The following is an 18,483-nucleotide window of genomic DNA, read 5'->3' on the forward strand; positions in this document are numbered from 1 at the left end:
TTATTTTTCTCCCTCTCAGCAATAGCTCTCTGCTTGTGCTCCACTCCACTCCAGCCTATCAACTGATGCTACCAGAACATGGTTTTGGTCCCATATCTTCTATTCCCTAAGATGCTCTGTGTGAACTGACTGAAGGCTTTTATGTTCATCAGCTAACTTCTGCATCCTCTCTGTACATTTTTGTTCTGTTTTTTTTTTTCCCCACACCTTTCTTGGGAAGACAGGAGTGTACGTGTCAAGAGGTATAAATCAACTTTTAAATCTAGATATGAAACTATTTTGGCTATGTTAACCATGATCAGAGGACTGGGGCCCAATGGCTTAGAGTAAGAAGAGATTTTTGATTTATTTTTTTTAATTGAAAAAGCAGATCTTTAATTTGGAAAACTAGCAAAGGAAAAACTGTGACATCTATTTCCTGCTGTCTTCCCACCAGTCAGACGGTGAACTGGCCAAAGTCCAATTACAAAGACAAACTGTGAAATATAATTAACTACAGAATAAGGAAGGTAAGACTGAAAGTAGGTGCTGGCCTTAAAAATGCATAGGGAGAAAAACCTCATCTTCCTTGATTTTACTGTGTAAGGCTGTGCCTGCTGCTTAAGGCAGGGATTCAAAAGCTGATGCTATCCTGTTTCTTTCTTGGCAGAAAGTACATCTTTCAGCTCCTTTCTACAGCTGTTAAGGCAAGCCTGCCATCCACATTATCCTGTAGCCGTGACTGACTCCTCTTTCTATTGTTTTTCAGTGAGGAAGAGAAGACTTGCAGAGGTGAATGGGCCTATTTTTCCCAAGTGCAGAACTGGAGTGTAGTTCCTGGCTATGGAAATCATTCCCAGTGATCTGTGCTACACTGTGGAAATCTAAAGGCGATAAGTGCCTTGACAGAGTATTTGTGGTGCCTCTGTTCCTGTTTTATGCACTAACAGTTGAAATGAATTAGTGGCTGTAGTTTTTATGAAGATTTTATCCAGTACGACTGTTGATGTTTTCTGTAGAGTTGGAAACTATTCAAGCCAACGTGTCAATTTTATGCAAACTTAAACTGAGTACAATCCAGTGTTAAAGGGGATTAATTTTTCTATAAAATTCCTGCACGGTGTTTCATAGTTAGGATGTGGTATGCATGAATGAAAGATACAATTGTTTCACACAAATTAGAGAAGTATTAAAAAAATACTTTATTTTATTTTTCAAAGTTAATCTCAAGTAACTACAGAGGAGTAACTAGTTTAACAAGCACTTTTAACATCTGGAAACATGGCTAATTTCAAGAACTGTGAGTCACAATTTTTTGCCAACATTTGCTGAATCATTTGAAATGCTGCATCAAATGCATCCCAGTGTTTCTTAAAAAAAAAACCAAAAACAACCATCTCCACCCCCCAGTTAAATGAAATTTAAGGCCACCAAATATAAAACAGTCTTGAAAATCAAGTGGTTTAGATGGGTGAATATCCTTCAGTCCCATGCATGTGTGAAGAAAACAGTCATTCTTAGAGGTGTGATGCAAACCCTAACCCCCAGAGATGGCCAAATCAACCGGCAAATGAAAGCCTTCTCTTCTACTCCCCCACTCTTTTCACTTTCCTAGTGTTAAAAGTGTTTGTCCACACAGTTACTGAAGACAGATCAAATTCTCTCCCTTTGCTGTTTTTTCTAGATGACCATGTCCCTTAACTAAATTTTGTTCTGCTACAAATTATTTTCTCTTTCTGCTGTCCCTTATGTCCACATAAATGCACGAATAAATGTTGTGCCCTAAAAAAGCTGTGAAGTGAAATACCCTAAATATGAACTTACACTACATACAGTCTCACAGCTTTTTATCATCATCCAGTATACTCATCATCCAGTCTGGGAGGAATTCACCACCACCTTGTGGATCTCCCAGACCTGCAGGAGACTGGACCCAGCACATCCAAAACTCCCACTGTTAATGTGGGTGGGATCCTGCTCCGTAAGTAGTCTCCATGGAAGAAGTATTGCTGTACTGAAACCTTAATCTTGGGCAGATGATACATCATAGAAAATGTTTCTTGCTAGAAGTCTTCATTTAAATGTCTGTTAAAGAGTGAAGTTTTTCAGCCTTTTACATACATTCTGGGAAAAGTCACAGAGATTTCTCCAGAGCTTGTGTCCAAACAACAGTGTTGATTTAGCTCTGACCAGTGAAGCAGAGGAACATTATTCAGCAATGTGGGAAACATACTCACTGCTCTCCAAATCTTAATAAACGTGCCTGTGGTGTCATATAAAATACCTCACCATAGCTTGTTTCCTCCACTGTGCAAGTTCTGTATCAGAAAATGAATGTGCAATAAAAATACTTGGAAAACATATGAAAATTAAAAAACCTGACAGACTTAAAAAAGTACTTCCTTCTATCTGCACCGTGAAGACTCTGAAATGACTGACTAAATCATCAAATTACACCTTCATGCTTTTACCTGAGCCATCTACTTGGATTTGCACAACAAAGGCTAAGCTCTCCCCTTGGTTTCAGAACATAAATGAATCTTATCCTGAAAAGCCCTGGTGGTACTAAGAAGCACAGACATGCAAGGAGATGCATCTGCAGACCAGGGAGCACTACCACACAGATACTACTACAGCCCTTAACAACAAAAAAAAAAAAAAAAAGAAAAAAGAAAAAGAATTTAAGAATTTTGTCCTGTAGCAGCATCCACATTAACCATGCAGCCCAAAGGATCTCAAGCTGTCAGGATCATCCCAGGGTCCTTGGCTGATCCACACAGAGCTGAGGCTTCACACTGTGTGGTGAAACTCTGTAAGCTGTGCAGCAATGGAGCTACAAAATGGTGATACTTGGGAGCAAATGTGTCCCTGTTTGCAAGTGTGGCTCAGCAGCTCCCCAGTAGAAGGGAGGAAAAGCCATCTGGTGACTGTAGCATTGGGCAGTGTCACAGCCCATCCTGCTGAAAACCCTTCCCTCTCCCGAACATGTGCCTTCTTTCGGACATTAACAATGAGATGCCTGGATACCACCACATAGCTTTTCACATGGCTTGTCCTTATTTGTATTAATCTGACAAAACAAACCCAGAAAAACACGACAGTTAACCCTTTATGGGCTAACATGCAAGAAGAAGGCTAAAACGGTCTTTTATCCCCTTCTCTGCTCTCTGCAGCAGAGAGAACATGGCTTTTTGGGACTCACTACATCTCAAATCCTTCTCCTCCCTTACCTTAGTGCAGCAAGGACCAGGAGAAGCCTTACGGCTCCTCTCTGCCTTTGAGGTAGAATCTCCAGCTGTGAGGAGTTCTCAGGAGAATTGTACCTTGTAGCCAGGTATGTGGGAGACTAGCTAGTTTCAGTGTTTATCTCTGCAGAATTAAGCACCTCCAACATAGTATGTGAAGTGTATTTGTGCAGTACTTAAAGAATTATAATGGAAGCAGTAAAGGTTATCATAGATGTTTCAGAATTTTACATACAAAATATAGTTGTTGCTGTCCTGTACTGATAAGTGATACAGAAACAGCAGTACAAATTTATTACAGTGTTCCAGATGTGTTGTTAAGACTGAATTACAAAATTGTGTTCTTTTTAGCCTAAGACTGGAAGATGATGGGGCACTCCCCATCAGTGCTTTAGACCAGATCCACAAGTAGAGCTAGCATGTTTCTTCACAAATATTTCAGTCCTCAAAACCACAGAGGTCAACTGGCCAGCAGGGACCGGGAAGTCAGGGAGACATTGGCACTGCTCAGACTTCTGCTGAAGGTGTCTCCTGGTGGGAATTTTCTAATTTCTTCTCAAGGATGGGTTGTTCACAGATTTACCACTAAATACTATCCTAGAAAGATTCCCAAAGAAAGTACTCCTAAGCTCCAGGGTTTTTCCTCATTAATGGAACTGTTGTGAGGACAGATGGTGAACCACTGATTTCAAGGTAGCAATACAGGAAGCAAGAAGAAACATTTGTCATGGCTTTAATGGAACCAATGCCCATGTATTTAATTTCCTAGTCAAGCCAACAATGAGGCCTTGCTGAATTAATAGCACCATGGGAGAAAGGTACAATCTATATGAAAATAACATAGTCCTGTCATTAAGCAACTGCAGAAACCTAATTAACTACTTTCTTGCATTTAAAAGCATTTTCCAGTAAAAACCCCTAAACTTAGTGACTTTGATGTCCTAATGACTTACTGTTTAGTTTCCAGAATGACTGTAATTTTCAAAGATATTCTTCAATCAAGACACATCTTCTACACTATTAATAAACCCATTCTATATCATCAGGCACACAATACAGCATGTGGAGCAGTATTTTAAGCTCATCTGCTGTAGGTCCCTTCAAAGAATTTCTCCACTAACGAGTGCTGGAAGTTGCAAAAACATCTTGTAGCTTTTAAAAAACTAGTTTTTAAAAAGCACAAATGCTTCCCAGAACTTGAATTATTTAGCCTGGATAAAGGATCTTGCAGTCTCCTCATAGCTACTGCTGACACTTACGCACACATGCATACTTCCAGTGCCATGATGCTGGTATTTTGACAGTCTCTGTGCACCCCTCTTTATGTGCTTGTTTCAACATGCTTCAAGCTGTCATGGTTTTTTTATGCAAGCAGAGCTAAGGCCTGCCTATTTCATACACTGACAAGCTGAGAGGAAAATACAGTTCCCAGGGAGACTGAGTACTAGAAAGAAGATTGGGGTTGCTTCCTTCCTAAAGGTCACACAAGTGTGGCTAGGCAAACAGTACCTCTGGGCCTTTACTCCAGCTCCTTATGCTGCCTTCAGCCAGTTTTACACGAGAGTTAAGCCAGTAATTTCAGGTAACTTTGCCTTGCTTCTCACTGCTATAAAGCAAGAGATGCAGGTTGATGGTGTGCATTATCTTCAGGATCTAATCTGGTCAGATACCCACACCAAATTAATAAATCTGCTGTTTGCACACCTTATCTGCTATTGAAGCAGATGCATGATCCTTGGAGAGGTCAGACAAGTTGATCTCCAGGCAGGAAGAAAAAAATGGAATTGTTCTTGAATTCCTTCAGTTTCTTTTGAATTGTGAGCAGCTCTGTCACATTGCAGATATTCTGCTCCAAAATCCCCATGGTTAAAGGCCACACTACAAGACTGTACCCAGAGAGGAATCCTGTAGTGCTGGTGATGAATCGGGCACTCTGGTAATTTACCGGCAAGTAATGGATGGTTTTCAGGGCGTATTCTATGTTTAAAGGCAGCATATGAACAAGACTTTCCAAGCCAACATATTTTCATAATTTCCAAATCTAACTGATTAACAGATAGAGATCTGGTTACAGAACCCCTTTACATGAGCACATGCCAGATTAACCAATTAAACAGCTTAATATTTTCCTGTGTCCAGCATCCTTGGTGAGACATGTTCAATTGGTACCCTTGGCCGCCTCCTTGTACATTCACATTCTTCCTTAAGTATCTGTCCTGAAGCCCTTGAAGTCACCTTGAGCTCCTTCTCTTGACAAACAGGACAGCAAGCTGTAAGACCTTTGTTGCAACAACCTGGACATGTCAGAACAAGCTGCCGGCAGTGCTGACTGGAACAAAGTTTATACTGGTCCCACAGCACCCCACAGTATCTGCATGCTGGAGGGAGGAGGAAAAGAAAAAGTTAACACCCATACTGCTCTGGCTGCTCCCTCGCAGAGGGCTTGCAAAGGCACCATTGGGCTGCCAGCTCTCATTTAAGTGGTTATTGTCTTGCAGGTTTTTAATTCCTGTTTAGCTTGATCTTCTAGAATCTAGTTCATTTTAGAACATATTTTTTGACATACTTAAGACTTAAGTTTTCCCTCTGGAAAAGAGAAGAGTAGCTCACTCGTGCTTCCTCTAGTTCTAAATAGACAGATATAGAGCTTCTTACTGCCACAAGAGAAGAAGAAAGACATGCAGATGGCAACTAAGCCAGAATGCAGGAATGTCACCTGCTGAGGAAGAGGATGCCATGGAACTTCCTTCTATCTACAAACAATGGCTTGTGCAGACATTTGCAGTCCTGGTAGAGTCCTTCCAGAACATCAGAGGTTTTAACTCTTTAACTGAAAGCTACAGCCCAGTTTTAGCTGTACCAAAAAGATGCATATCACAGCACTTCCCCTTGAAACCTACGGATGGCTGTGATGTAGCCAGAGTATGTTCTGTTTCCATACCAAGTCAGTCCCTTTCAAGATGTATAGAGTAAATGCAGAGTAGAAATGGGAGGTTATGCTTGAAAAGCTACCAAGTCAAAGAAAAAATAGCACTGCTTCTTTTAAAAAAGGGCCAGAGCCAAATTCCAGCTAGTGTTGTCTGGCAACTGACAGCAAAACAGGAGACTACTTAATTTTCAGTAATTGAAGAGCAATCCCAGCCAGAAGATCAGGTAATGTTCTTAACAATTTCAGCTAGAGGCCACTGAAATTCCATTGGATATAGAATTTCTTAAGCATGAAAATAACAAAGTGCTGCAAAATATAGTGCCACAATTCTCCCAATACCTGGAAGTCTTTTTTGATATTCCATGAGACAGCTGGACCAGAGGACTGCTGGTAGCAGAAGAACTATCTAAGACTGGTCACTTGGCCAACCACAGTCTGCTCAGCACTGTGGGCAACCAGGTGGTAACAACAGCTGTAGTGCTGGACATATGTCTCCATAGGTGCAGATGGCTCAAAGAAGAGCTGTTCTGCAGGGGATACTTCCTTCTACTGCTCCAGTTTTAGTGAACTCTTGTTAGTGACCCTCTTTCCTCTCATTTCTGTTCCACATATTAAAGCACATGTACATGTTTACATATAGTGTTGATAGTCATCACAAGAAATGACAGCACTCCGAGATCAAACCAAGTATGAGGAAGAACTACACAGGCCAATTTGGCTGTCCCTATCCTGCATACCTCTGGAAATTATTGCAATAGTTTCCCAGCCTTCTGCACTTACATTATCTAGTCCTACCTGAGATGATATCTTCATTGGAACAAATGGCGTAACGATCATCAAATACAAACAGCTTCCCCCTGTAGAATCCATCTGGAAACTCTTCTAGGTACTTGTGAATTCCACCTTTTAGCTGGTAAACCTCTCTGCACACTGCCTGTTTAAAGCATATTAGCAGAAAAGCTGAAGGAGACCACAGAGGTGGTGGTGTGCCAGAGTTCCCAAAGCAAATGCTGTAAATGCCAGGGGTCAGTGAAAAGCCAGCAGCCTCTCAGTGACCATCAGATGGCACCACGTGCAGCCACAGCTCTAGGCAGTGTCACTAGGGACCACTGGGCAGCTTCACAATGCTGGCTTGTTGGAATGAACCCACCTCTTCATTTAATGTTACATTCAAAATAAGCTGGCAACCTCCTCACCTGAGGAAGGTTTGCTGCACCATAGACCAAATGCTTTTGAATCTCCATGAACTGCTGCTTGTTATTCAGTATTTGTTCAGTTAAAAGTTAGTAGGAGCAGAATTTTGCAGGGTTCACATTGATGAAGTGGAAAAAAGAACCCCAAGGTTTAAATCTCTACAGAACCTATGTGTTCTGTTCCCTTGATCCTTGAGAGAAGGATGCAGGAGAAGAGTGGGATGGAAATTTCAGAACACAGAACAACACACTTTGCTGGATTTAGTTCTGGGAAAAGCACTGACTGGCTAATTTTCACAACTGTGAGATGCTCAAGATGTGCAGTAACGAAAGCATAACCTAGGCAGTCTGTGAAAACACGGCAGAGTATTTTCAAGCCCTCCTAAAACAATCCTACAAATATCTCTTCTCAGTAAATGGGTTATGTAATTATTTTCACTGCTGTGACACTATTCATGCAGGTCATACTGAGCCACACTCAACTATCAGATCCTTGACAGTGTGAGACAAGCACATGTTAGAGGCATTTATCTCCACACCTGAGCATTCTGCAGTTTGTGCACAGTAAGAATTCACCAGCAATAAAAAAGACAGATGCCCTTAAAGCAGTCTCAACTCCCCGACTCTTGTGCCCTCCAAATGACATCTTACCTTGCTCCTGAGGTAAGCAGAGCCTCTTTCACAACGAATCCCTCCTGTGCAGTACATTAGGACACGCTTGTCTTTAAAAAGCTCCAGGTTTTCATCTACATAGCTTGGAAAATAGCTGAACTTCCTGATATCTGGAGCCAGACAGCCCTGGAAATGTCCCTGCAATTACAACAAATGGCCACGCAACTAGTTACAAGTACTGTTACTGGCAAGGTCTCTGCCTCAAACTAGAGTAAGTAACAAACCTTTGGGCTGGAATATTCAGCTCACTGCAGCTGTTTTAGGCAGCTCCTCAGCTGCATTTATGCATCAAAACATATATTTAAATCTGTAGGAGGATTCTGGACACAGCAAGTCTCCTCACTGAAAGAAGAGAGAGCTAAGCTGAACTGTCAGAGAGAGGACAAACCACAAGAATGCATGAGAGGTGGCAGTTTTGACAGCAGGATGCCCATTTCTTTTTGACAGATAGGACAAGACAAAAATTGCTAAAAAACATCCCTACAAATTATGCTACTTCAAACATGCTCATATTGTATGGACCTCTTTATTTTCTAACTGGCCCACACTCTATAAGCACTTGGCTAGGCAGGCTCCATCCTGAGTTGGTGGGCAGGTCCTCCATTCCTTGTGTCTAATATTAATTAATAAACTGCAGTATGTACACATTATAGTCAAGCTGGAATATGTAATCTCTTCTAATAGTAAAGTTACACCCTCACAATCATAAATACTTCATCCCAGCACCTGTAAAGAAGCAGGCAAGCAGTACTTACTATTTTACTTTCATAGAAGTTCCTGCAGTCCAGCAAGATGGTATCGCTTTGTCCTTGAGTGGCCTGAGACAAATACTGTTCTACCTCTCTATGAAATTCCTGAGGGGATAAATGGATTCCTTTAACAAAACAAAACAAAAATTAAAAAAAAAAATTAAAGAAGAGGCAGGGGGGGAAGAAAAGTGAGAAGCAGAACTATGAATCACAAATGAGATCACTGACCCAGATTCTCCTCAGATTTCCAAACAAAACTTTTTTGTTACTGTTCACAGACTTTTCATCCCAACTCAATTAGCCAAGTTTATCCATGTTTAGCTTTCTATTGGCAAATGAAAGAAAACACAGCACTCTTCCATGCGATGGAAAAAGGGCAGACAGGAACTTATCTCTGTGATCTTTGCTGCATCCCCCTAGTTACTCTTACAGCTGTAGAAGAGGGAGTGACATGTGCCACTTCTCTTTGCTCATGTCATTAAACTTGGGGGTGCAGAAATACAATTTTTAAAATTAAACTCTTCTTGATAACAATAGAAAATTTCCATAAACACGTATTACTTTCAGTACAACTTCAATTTACATAAAGACTCTCAATTTTCAGGGCTTAGGACCCTTAATCTACTGAAAAACTAAAAAGCTCCATCAGCAAAATCCCTTACTTTATTAAAAACTATCCCAACAAGTAACCTGCCAGAGTAATAGGAATCATCTCCATAAAATGCTACAAAAGAGGAGGAAAAAGAGCAAAAAAGGAAAGAAATAGCCAAACATACAGTCCACAAACTACCAAAAAAATGGGAGCAAAAAATAATCCTCTTCCAAATTCAAAGAAAGATGCTGTGGAAGTTTGGCACCAACAAAACCTCTTGGTGGAAAAAAAAGCCCAAAGCTGCTCTGTTAATTGCTATTTGCTGTGCTTCTGCTTATCACCGATGTAAGCATCCTTAAAGCAAATCCACAGCTAGGAACAGCTTATCAGGTATAATCCACACTAAACAGCTACAGTTAGGACAAAACAAATGCAGTCAGCTGGAGTTCATGCAGAGGTTGGATCTGCTTAGTGCAAAAGGCAGGAGCATGGCTGTTGGCTCCAAAATGAGTGAAGCCAAGTCAGCAGTCCCTACAACAAGGTAACTGCTCCATGTCATCTGAACTCTCCCACAAAACCTGAAGTTAATTCTGAAGTTTTCTGAGGCAGCTAAACACTTGGCTAGGCAAAATCTAGGCCAGCAAATTCTCTGCACCAGTAGCTTTTGACTACCAGTGAGATACCAATTTCTGTATCTATTTCTCCTGTGTCCTGGCCATTGTGCAAAGAAAGGGAAGTATTTTTGATGAAGGATTTTACTCTTCACTCACCTCTCACTGGGTGAGAGGCTTTATTTTTCATTACATAAACTTACCAGTTTCCTTGTAAGACACTATCTTTGGATCAATGCCCATAGGTACAATTTCTTTGAATACTCCAACTCGAAGGTCTGGGAAACAGTGAGCTCCTCCTGCGCTGCTCTTGGAAATCAAACATAAAAAATATTTAATTCTACAGATCATTAGAATATGAAAATATCTTTGTGGCTGAGGGAAAGAAATGCCCTTCCTGCTGAACTCGACACTCTAAATCCTGAAGTTTAGGCAGTGGACACCTAACACAACCTGGAAGACAGGTGTCTTAGGCCCAATGACTGCAGGTGAGACAGACAGCATTTGGCTGGAAGTGCAGGGATGCAGACCAAATTTTAGTCAGCAATATGTTATTAGCACTTATTGTGAGAAAGTTGAGGCCCCTATAAAAGCATGCTGATCTTGACAGGAATGTTAAATTATGTCCTCCAGTAATGGATCATGCTGCCACATGTAGGCCCTGCTGTTTTCTTCATCCCTCTAGCACCGGATACAAGCACAGCTGTGCCTCCAGTTGTGACGTGTGTCATGGGAACTGCAGTGTTCACGCATATGACAGAGATGTATGGGAGGTCAGCCAGGCACAAGATTTGCTAAAAGTGGAGGCTGGCACCTTCCCCTCCCTTCAAACTGAATCGTGGGATTTCCTCTTCACAAATCCTGGTAAGCCCTTTTTCAGTAGGCACCCCCACTGCAGGCTACAGGGAGTGTGAATTTCTGTAGGACCGAGCCTCAAACATGGCTTAGGCATCATCAAGTATATAAACACTCAAAGAAAAGTCCAGTGCTGTGTAGCAGTGTTCCAACTATTATGGGCCACTGGGCATGCTGGTAGCCCCAAGTACAGTTCTCTCTCCATGTTGCAGTGTGCTTTCATCGTTTACCCCCAAACCCTGGTTCCTCCCCTGAAGTTGTCCTCCCAGGTGTGTCAATCACTTCTCCTTTCCCCACCCTGACCCTCTGCCAAGCACTGTCTGTCACTCCTGGAATTCCAGAAGGGCATAGAGTGATTGAGCAGGTTCAAAAGATGCTCTCCACCCCTAGGAAGGCATTGGGCCATCCTTTGTCCTTTGTCCCGTGAGACGTCCTCTCCTGTACCTGGTTGGTGGCTCCCTATCCCTTCCCCCGTCCGCTCCCCCAGGTAAAAGAGAGGGGAACCACACGGTCTGGGAGTGGTGGAGCTGCGACTGGATTCAGAGGCCTGCAGGCCAGAATAAAAGCTCTGGATTAAAACCCTCCATCAGAACCGACTCCTTTCCTTCACCATAGCCTTACAGGCTTCTCTGGCAGAGGGAAACCTGAGGAGCAGACCCTCTGCAAGGAAGCTACATCCACAGCCATCTGAGCTCTGGCTTGTCTGGACTTGCGTCCATGCTCCCAGCTGCAACATCCAGCTAGCTAAAGGTGTCTCTGGGGTGAAACACCACAGTGGCTGCCATTTGGTTCAGCAGCAGGGCCAGACAAGCCAGGGCACATCCCATTCTCAATATTGGTAACACCAATAACTCCTCTATCCCATGTCTTCATGGCACAGTAACCTGAAAGCCTCACTCACTTGGGCATACAACAGTCAGGAGGAACTGTGAGACAGCAAACACTATATTTGACTAATGCATGAACACTGACGCCCAGAGAGATCATGCAAGGTTGAAGGTTTTGCCAAGGTAAAATTCCATCCCTCTTTTTTTTTCTTTTGTATCTACATATGACTGTAACTAACACAACTCCTCTTGAAATTCAGCCAAGCATAACAGACACTTATAAAGCTAGGACTGAATCATCACTGCAGCTCAGCATGGAATTTGATTTTCGCAGGTTTCACTAACTCCTTTGATCTAGTTGCTTATGAAAAAATAGTAGGACTCCCTGCAAATAAAACTGTGTGGAAAAGAGCTACAGCTTAAGCAGAAGCTTTCCTTCCTTGCAGAGAAGCCAGAACTTAAGAGTGGCTGGCAGCCAAAGCCTACCAGATGCCATATAGCACACCAGCCACTGCTGCCTTCATCATGAGACGACACCAATCAGTATGTATACTCCAGCCAAACACTAAGTGAAGTAGCAAGAAACCTCTTGACAGTCCCTGTGTGTTTTCTCTGGAAGATACCCAATCCATGGAACTGACAGTGCACCTATATGGGCACCAAAACCTGCATAAACCTAAACCAGTAGTACTGCTTCCCGTCAAAGCAGGGTGAAGAGGACAGTGTGCAAACACTTTGCTGGGCTAAGTGTATGTCATGATGCCTGCTCAGTCTGCAGTAAATGCTTGTTGCAGAATGATGGGGCTTAGGCACACTCCCTCACTCACCTGTATTCAGGGGCTTTGAAGCTGCACCCATAGCTGCCAAAGCTTGTAGCAGTGACTATCACTGTCCATGGAAACTCCCAATTCTTGTAAAAACCAGCAAAGATTTTCAGTACGGTTAAGATCCACCAACTTAGGTAAGTGGTGGGGGAGCAGAACTGCTACAGCAGAAGTAATACTGTCAAAAAGGAAACTACTTATTTCTTGAAAATTAAATTACTTGCATTAATAATATCTACGTAAATTTTTTGTCATACCTTGAAATCCTCTTGACACAAAGTGTTTTTGAACAGAGGCTGGGAAAGCATAACTTTAATGTAAAGACTGGTAGCTACTTTGCTTCCACCAACTGTCCCATTAATCCCCTCTGAAGCAACTCGTACCTAGAAGGCAAGAGGAGAAGCTGGGGCTGAGCCTTAATTACAGCAAAAGAGATCATAGTGAAATTGGCAAATTATGAATATGGCAAAATATTTGCCTGTGACACAGGGCAGGCACAGGAGTATGTTCAGAAAAGAGACTACTGATTAAGGAAGGAAAATATGGTTAGTCTGAAGTTGAACATAAAGACAATAACCAGGAAAAAAAACCCTCAACAATCCAGTAACCATTTCTCAGCCATTTTAAAAGAATCACACCAGGACAGTCAGAGAAGTCCACTCAATAAACAGAGAAATGCTGTATAAACACAGAAATTGCTGTCTGCAAATCCTGCAGTCGGCATTAGAATTCCCACTGGAAGTTACCTCAGAAAGAACAATAGGTTTGTGCTGCATGACTCACACAGCTAAAAAAGAAAATGTGAATATGCATAACATTGTATCAAATATTAATTTTTGGGATGAGTCATTTTATCCCCAGCACTGACAAATGAACAAAAGCTCTGAAGTGGGGGTTGGGGGGAAGGGCGAAAGACTGAATATAAGAAGCAAGGAGAAAAACAGCTGATTGGGCTCTACCTGTCTTGGAGATGAGATGGAAAAAAAAAAAGAAAAGAAACTTGAGCAAAACACCAACTACCAGAGAAGACAGCTGAGCAGAAAAAGGAGTGAATGTATGACAACACTTCACCCCCAGGCCTGTGTTGATGTATCACTGGCAGAGAGCAAGAAGCTAATTAGGAAGACAAGTCTCAGATAAAAGGATTTTCCTGCTCCACGTTGCTCTCCTTCTCCTCACAGATAGCCTAGGAACATCAACTTTCTGAGACTAAAATTCACCTTTGCACACAGCATCCAGAGGTCAGGTACACAAGCAACTGATGTCATTAGTCTAACCTGCCAGGAATGAAAATAACAGACTGTGCAGAAAAGAAAAATGCTACATTATGGTGTAGTCTAAGGTGTTGGCTGTTCTCACCTTCCCAACAGTATGGCTTACAGCTTGCTGTAGCCACTCTGCATGGAAGCCCACTGTGCACTGAGGAAGGAGGATACAGGTGCCCAGTGAGTGGAGCAGGCCCAGACCCACGCTATCCCTCCAGCTTGGCCCTCAGGCTGCGTTGTGCTGCATGTGTCCTTCAGCCACAGCATACACCCAGCCTGCTAATGCTAACTGAGATGCCTGAAAGCAGCTCTCTGCTGACACCAATGATTAAGTCACTTTCATCTCCCTGCCTTTATAGAAAAATGCATCACGACTTTCTCATGTGAATATCCTTTCTGGTTGACAGCAGGAGTGATAAAAAGACTGTTTCCATGTGTAAAACTGATGGAAACAGGGTAATCCTTGCAAGGCCAGGGTCTGCACAGTGTGCTGCCTGTAAGGCTCACTCAGTGCCACACAACCCAGGGCTCCCTACATCAAAAGGGATTTAAGGGGATTTAAGATTATCTGTATTTTTTTTTCTTTGTTGTGATAGCTCTTAAACAGAATTCTAAAAGATACCTTACCAAGTCTGAGTGTCTGTCTTAATGGGATCATAACAGACTAACACTTTCTGATGCAAAACACATGTGGTTCTCCATATAACCCATCATCCTGCACTACGTAAAGATATGGGGCTTTTTCCTTTAAGAATAGAACCATTGCTGCAAACCTTACCTTGCCAGTGAGATGTAGATGCTGACACAAAGCCTTCTGCCAAGCACAGAGTTTCTCTGGATCCCTCACCTCACAGTAACAGTAATAGAGAAGTACGTCTCCCACCTGGCTGCCCACAGCATGGTAAAGGTAAGCAAAAAGAAAAATAATGTTAAGAAAGAACAAAATTGTACTATTAGCAGTAACCATTCAAAAAGCAGACAATTTTCTTTTGGCAGATCTGTAGAGAAAAAAATCCCCTGAAACAAACTTTGTAGGGATTAGACCTACTGGGTTTGGTTTATTACAAACAGAATGAATGTTAACCAAAAAAAAAGCTCCCAGACTTCTAATCCTCGGGACTAGTTACAAAGTGAACTTTGTACTCTCACTTCCAGGGCCTACCATATGCTCTCCCCACACACAGAACACAAGAATTGCTGGCTTTTATCCATACATGCAAGCCATTTGGCTCACTTTACCAAAATGGCACTTGAAAACTCAAGCACTTGAGCTGTCTAAATTTAAAAAGCCTAAGTTTTTTGTGAGATTGCACATTCCCACATTCTGTGCAGCACAAGCTGAACTCTGTCACAGTCAGAAGCGTTTCTATGAACCTTCTTCATAACTAACTTCAGGAACTTGAACGAACAGCAGAAAGGAACCCGTGCAAAGCATATCCTGCTGTTCTGCCCTTCTCTGTTGTGGTCCTTCCTTACAGATCCAAGCTGTCAAGCAACACCCATACAGACCTGCTTTAACAGTACAGAAGAATAGTTCAATCCACCGTTAAAAACTGCAAGGGATCTAGCTCTTTATATAAAGGATACACAAAGAATGTGAAGATCTAGAAGAATATTGGGGAATACTCTCTTCCTATACCTTAGAAGCGTGGCTTAAGAAGTACTTCTCATAAGAAGTACACTGGCAGATGATCATGTAAAGCCGAATATCCCAGTGCTGGAGCTTCAGGGAGGCGAGGAGCTTCCTTACCTGGTCAGATCGTCGTGGCTGACGTGGCTGGTGTCCGGGAGCGCCCAGGAGATCTCCGGGCCGCCGCAGGAGCGCCCGCTCGGCCGGGCCGCGCCGCCCGCGGCGTCGGCGGGCGGCGCGCCCAGCCCCGCCTGCCGCCCCACGTCCCCGGAGTGGTGCAGCGCCACGTGCCTGTGGATGCCGGGCAGCTCCTCGAACGCCTGCCGGCAGCACCGCCACCGCACGCCCTCTCCTCCGCCGGGACACCGCGACGCGGCCGGCACCTCCTTGGCTTTGACGAACAGGGAAAAGGCCTGGAACGCACCGCAAGCGTCCTCGTTACCGAGGTTACAGCGCGGCCCAGGCCCGGCCCCGGCCCCGACCCACCTTCCTGCGGGCGGCCGCGCACTGCTTCCTGCCCGCCGCCGCCCCCTCGGCGCTGCCCCGCGGCGCCGCCTCGCCCAGCACCATCTCCCCCTCTCCGCCGGGAAGCGCCCGCTCTCCGCCTCCTCCCGCCGGCTCCGTCCCCGACCCGGAACGGCTCGGGTTCCTCAGGGAAGTGGGCGGGCCGGGCCGCGCGCGCCCCGGAAGCGGCGCGGCCGCGGGCGGGGAGGCAGCGCGCTTGCTCGGCCCGCGCGGCGCCTCGGCCCAGCGCTTCCCGCAGCTCCGCGGCGCTCCGCACTGCTCGGCGCTGCTCCTCCCGCTGCTCCCCCCCGCTGCTCCGGACCATGTCGCGGCGGCGGCACAGCGACGACAGCGATGGTGAGCCCCGCGCCCCCCTCGCGGTGTCCCGGCGGGAGGGTGGGTCGGGCGGGATGGAGGAGCGGCGGGGTTGAGAGCGGCAGGGTTTCTGCGGCGGCGGTAACGCTCTGCTTGGTGTGTTGTGGAGCAGGACAGCCCCACAAGAGGCGGAGGACGTCCGAGCCGTCGGAAATTGAGGAGAGGCTCGAGTCGCTCATCTGCAGGGTGGGAGAGAAGGTAGGTGGGCCGGCGGCTCGGGGAACTCAAGCCTCGTTTCCCTTCTCCCTGTCCCTTGCATGGTGTGGGTGCGCTTCGTCTGTAGTAGCGACCCTCAAAAAATGCTTATTTTGTGAGGTGGGTGGAAAGTTGCCGGTTTTTTTTGCTAAGCCACGTGCTGCGGCGGGTAAGTGCTTAAATCGTAGCGTGGTGCTTCCCAGTCGGGGATACACGGCCCGAGTTACTGTTGTACCTAGAGATGGTGCTGGTGATTCTGGCGTGCGAAGGGTGCGAAAGAATTAATTGCTCTTCCTGCGGCACAAGTTTCCAGTCCCGACGGTGGGGCTGATGGAGGAGGGGGTGGCAGAACAATAGGTGATGATGCGCAGAGAAACTAGGTGTTTTTCAGCTTCGTGTTGTGTTGTTAATCAATGCTCGGCTGGTCGGGATGCTCCTGAGGTGATGTTCGATCTTGCATCCCGGGGGAAAGCTGAAGTTCCTAGCGAGGGAGTTTGGCGGTCAGGTGCAACTCTTGTTAGGCAAGCGAGAACAGATCTTCGCTTTTGATGGAACCCGAGTATTGCCCCGAAAAATGAGGCGACACGAAAGGATGCTCATGTCTTACATGTGGGAGTTGGACTAGTTCGTTTTGCCTGGTTGATGAAACTTTCTTCTGTTTGTTTGTTTTGTTTTCATTTTAGAGTAATTCATCTTTGGAGAGCAACCTGGAGGGCCTAGCTGGTGTTTTGGAAGCTGATCTGCCAAATTACAAAAGCAAGATACTAAGAATACTGTGTACTGTGTACGTATTGAGAAGGTCTGGGAATATGGGGTGTGCTTTCGGTGTGCCTAAGTTTGGTTTTAAGGTAGTTTAAAAGCCATGAATAGCTTTAGTTTGTGATTGGTGTCATAGCTTAGGGTTTGCCTTACTACAAACGAAAGACATAGAGGAACAAGTTCGCTATGTATTTGGTGTAATTCAAGAAAAATACCTTTTTACTTTGCTTTGACTTGAAATGTGTATAAAGGCTTGAAGCAGGTAGATGAAACATTAGAACTGGTCTGCAGTAGCTGTGGGAACGCAGCAATACCGGGTAAAATCCTTTTTCACGTGAAACGCTTAAGCGCTTAAGACCACCAGAGTGGCTGCTAACATCTATCTGTGTTATCTTGATGTTTTCTCACAGCTTTCTCTTCCCTGGCAGTCACGTGCTCAAGTCTTTGTAAGCACATTTGCTAGAGGGGAAGGACTGGGAACGGGAGGAGCAGAAACCAGGCTCTGGTGGCTGCCAGCTCTCTTTCCTCTCCCTGCAAAATGCAGGAGCAGAGATGCTATGACAGGGTCACTGAATGGTGTTGAGGGAGGGATTGTGCAGGGTCTGTTGCAAGAGGTAAGACAATTCCGAAGGAAGGGTGTGGTGCAGACTATGTAGCCTGTTCTAATATTTTGCAGATACTTAAAGTTTCTTTTTTAGCAATATTTTTAATAACAGGTAAGTAGTGTGCTTCCTTCCCTGGCAGCAGAAAGACACTGCTTACTTACCTGCTTAAAATGGTAGAGGTAAATTACTTTTTTACAGTAGGACCTAGTATTCCTTATGCTGTGTAATGACTTTACTATTGACTATGGACTTAAACAACTTCTTGCATTCTTGCAATAAATTCTGTCACTAATATTATTTGTCCAACCCTGTGGGATACTCAGCAATTAGATATAAATGAAAAGCAAATATTTTGTACTAGAAAGTGATAGTAGCTGTCTTTTCTGATTTTCTGATTTCCTCATGAGCCAAGTTTTAACTTACAATACGCGGATTCTAAGATGCCATGCAGTGGCCAACTGGCACATGATGAATAAACAACTAACACATTATTTCTTTTTCTGTGTCAGTGCACGTCTGCTACCAGAAAAGCTTACTGTTTACACGACATTGGTGGGCTTGCTGAATGCCAGGAACTACAATTTTGGTGGGGAATTTGTAGAAGCCATGATTCGTCAGCTTAAAGAATGTCTGAAAGTAAACATGTATAATGAAGCTGTGCATTTAGTAAGTGG

The 18,483-nt window shown here is 44.2% G+C and overlaps 3 protein-coding genes across 5 annotated transcripts in view; 2 read left to right on the forward strand and 1 right to left on the reverse strand.

The window, feature by feature from the left end:
- The window catches only part of TMOD1 (tropomodulin 1), a 14,671-nt gene extending 12,313 nt beyond the window's left edge, over positions 1–2,358 (forward strand). For 2 of the 3 annotated variants that reach the window (XM_021537128.2, XM_021537131.2), the window contains one exon: positions 749–2,358. In XM_021537128.2, coding sequence (XP_021392803.1) covers positions 749–842 — 94 coding nt within the window. In that variant the 3' untranslated portion in view covers positions 843–2,358. Of the gene's footprint in view, positions 1–19 lie in introns of all 3 variants that reach the window. The other variant, XM_021537132.3, reaches the window with a different exon arrangement.
- On the reverse strand, positions 1,158–15,979 carry TSTD2 (thiosulfate sulfurtransferase like domain containing 2). Its single transcript, XM_021537127.2, has 9 exons — positions 15,858–15,979; positions 15,492–15,784; positions 14,520–14,628; positions 12,734–12,859; positions 10,174–10,279; positions 8,774–8,892; positions 7,998–8,156; positions 6,949–7,087; positions 1,158–5,602 (listed from the first exon to the last, which is right to left on the reverse strand). Exons 1-9 carry the CDS (start codon positions 15,939–15,941, stop codon positions 5,343–5,345), a joined length of 1,395 nt encoding a protein of 464 aa, XP_021392802.2. The 5' UTR covers positions 15,942–15,979; the 3' UTR covers positions 1,158–5,342.
- A 93-nt stretch (positions 15,980–16,072) lies between these two features.
- Positions 16,073–18,483, forward strand: part of NCBP1 (nuclear cap binding protein subunit 1) — a 30,926-nt gene continuing 28,515 nt past the window's right edge. The window contains exons 1-4 of the mRNA XM_021537122.3: positions 16,073–16,232; positions 16,363–16,448; positions 17,129–17,229; positions 18,319–18,475. Coding sequence (XP_021392797.1) covers positions 16,199–16,232; positions 16,363–16,448; positions 17,129–17,229; positions 18,319–18,475 — 378 coding nt within the window. The 5' untranslated portion in view covers positions 16,073–16,198. The remainder of the gene's footprint in view (positions 16,233–16,362; positions 16,449–17,128; positions 17,230–18,318; positions 18,476–18,483) is intronic.

Source organism: Lonchura striata, chromosome Z (assembly GCF_046129695.1).
Source record: "Lonchura striata isolate bLonStr1 chromosome Z, bLonStr1.mat, whole genome shotgun sequence".
In the NCBI taxonomy this organism is placed as follows: domain Eukaryota; kingdom Metazoa; phylum Chordata; class Aves; order Passeriformes; family Estrildidae; genus Lonchura; species Lonchura striata.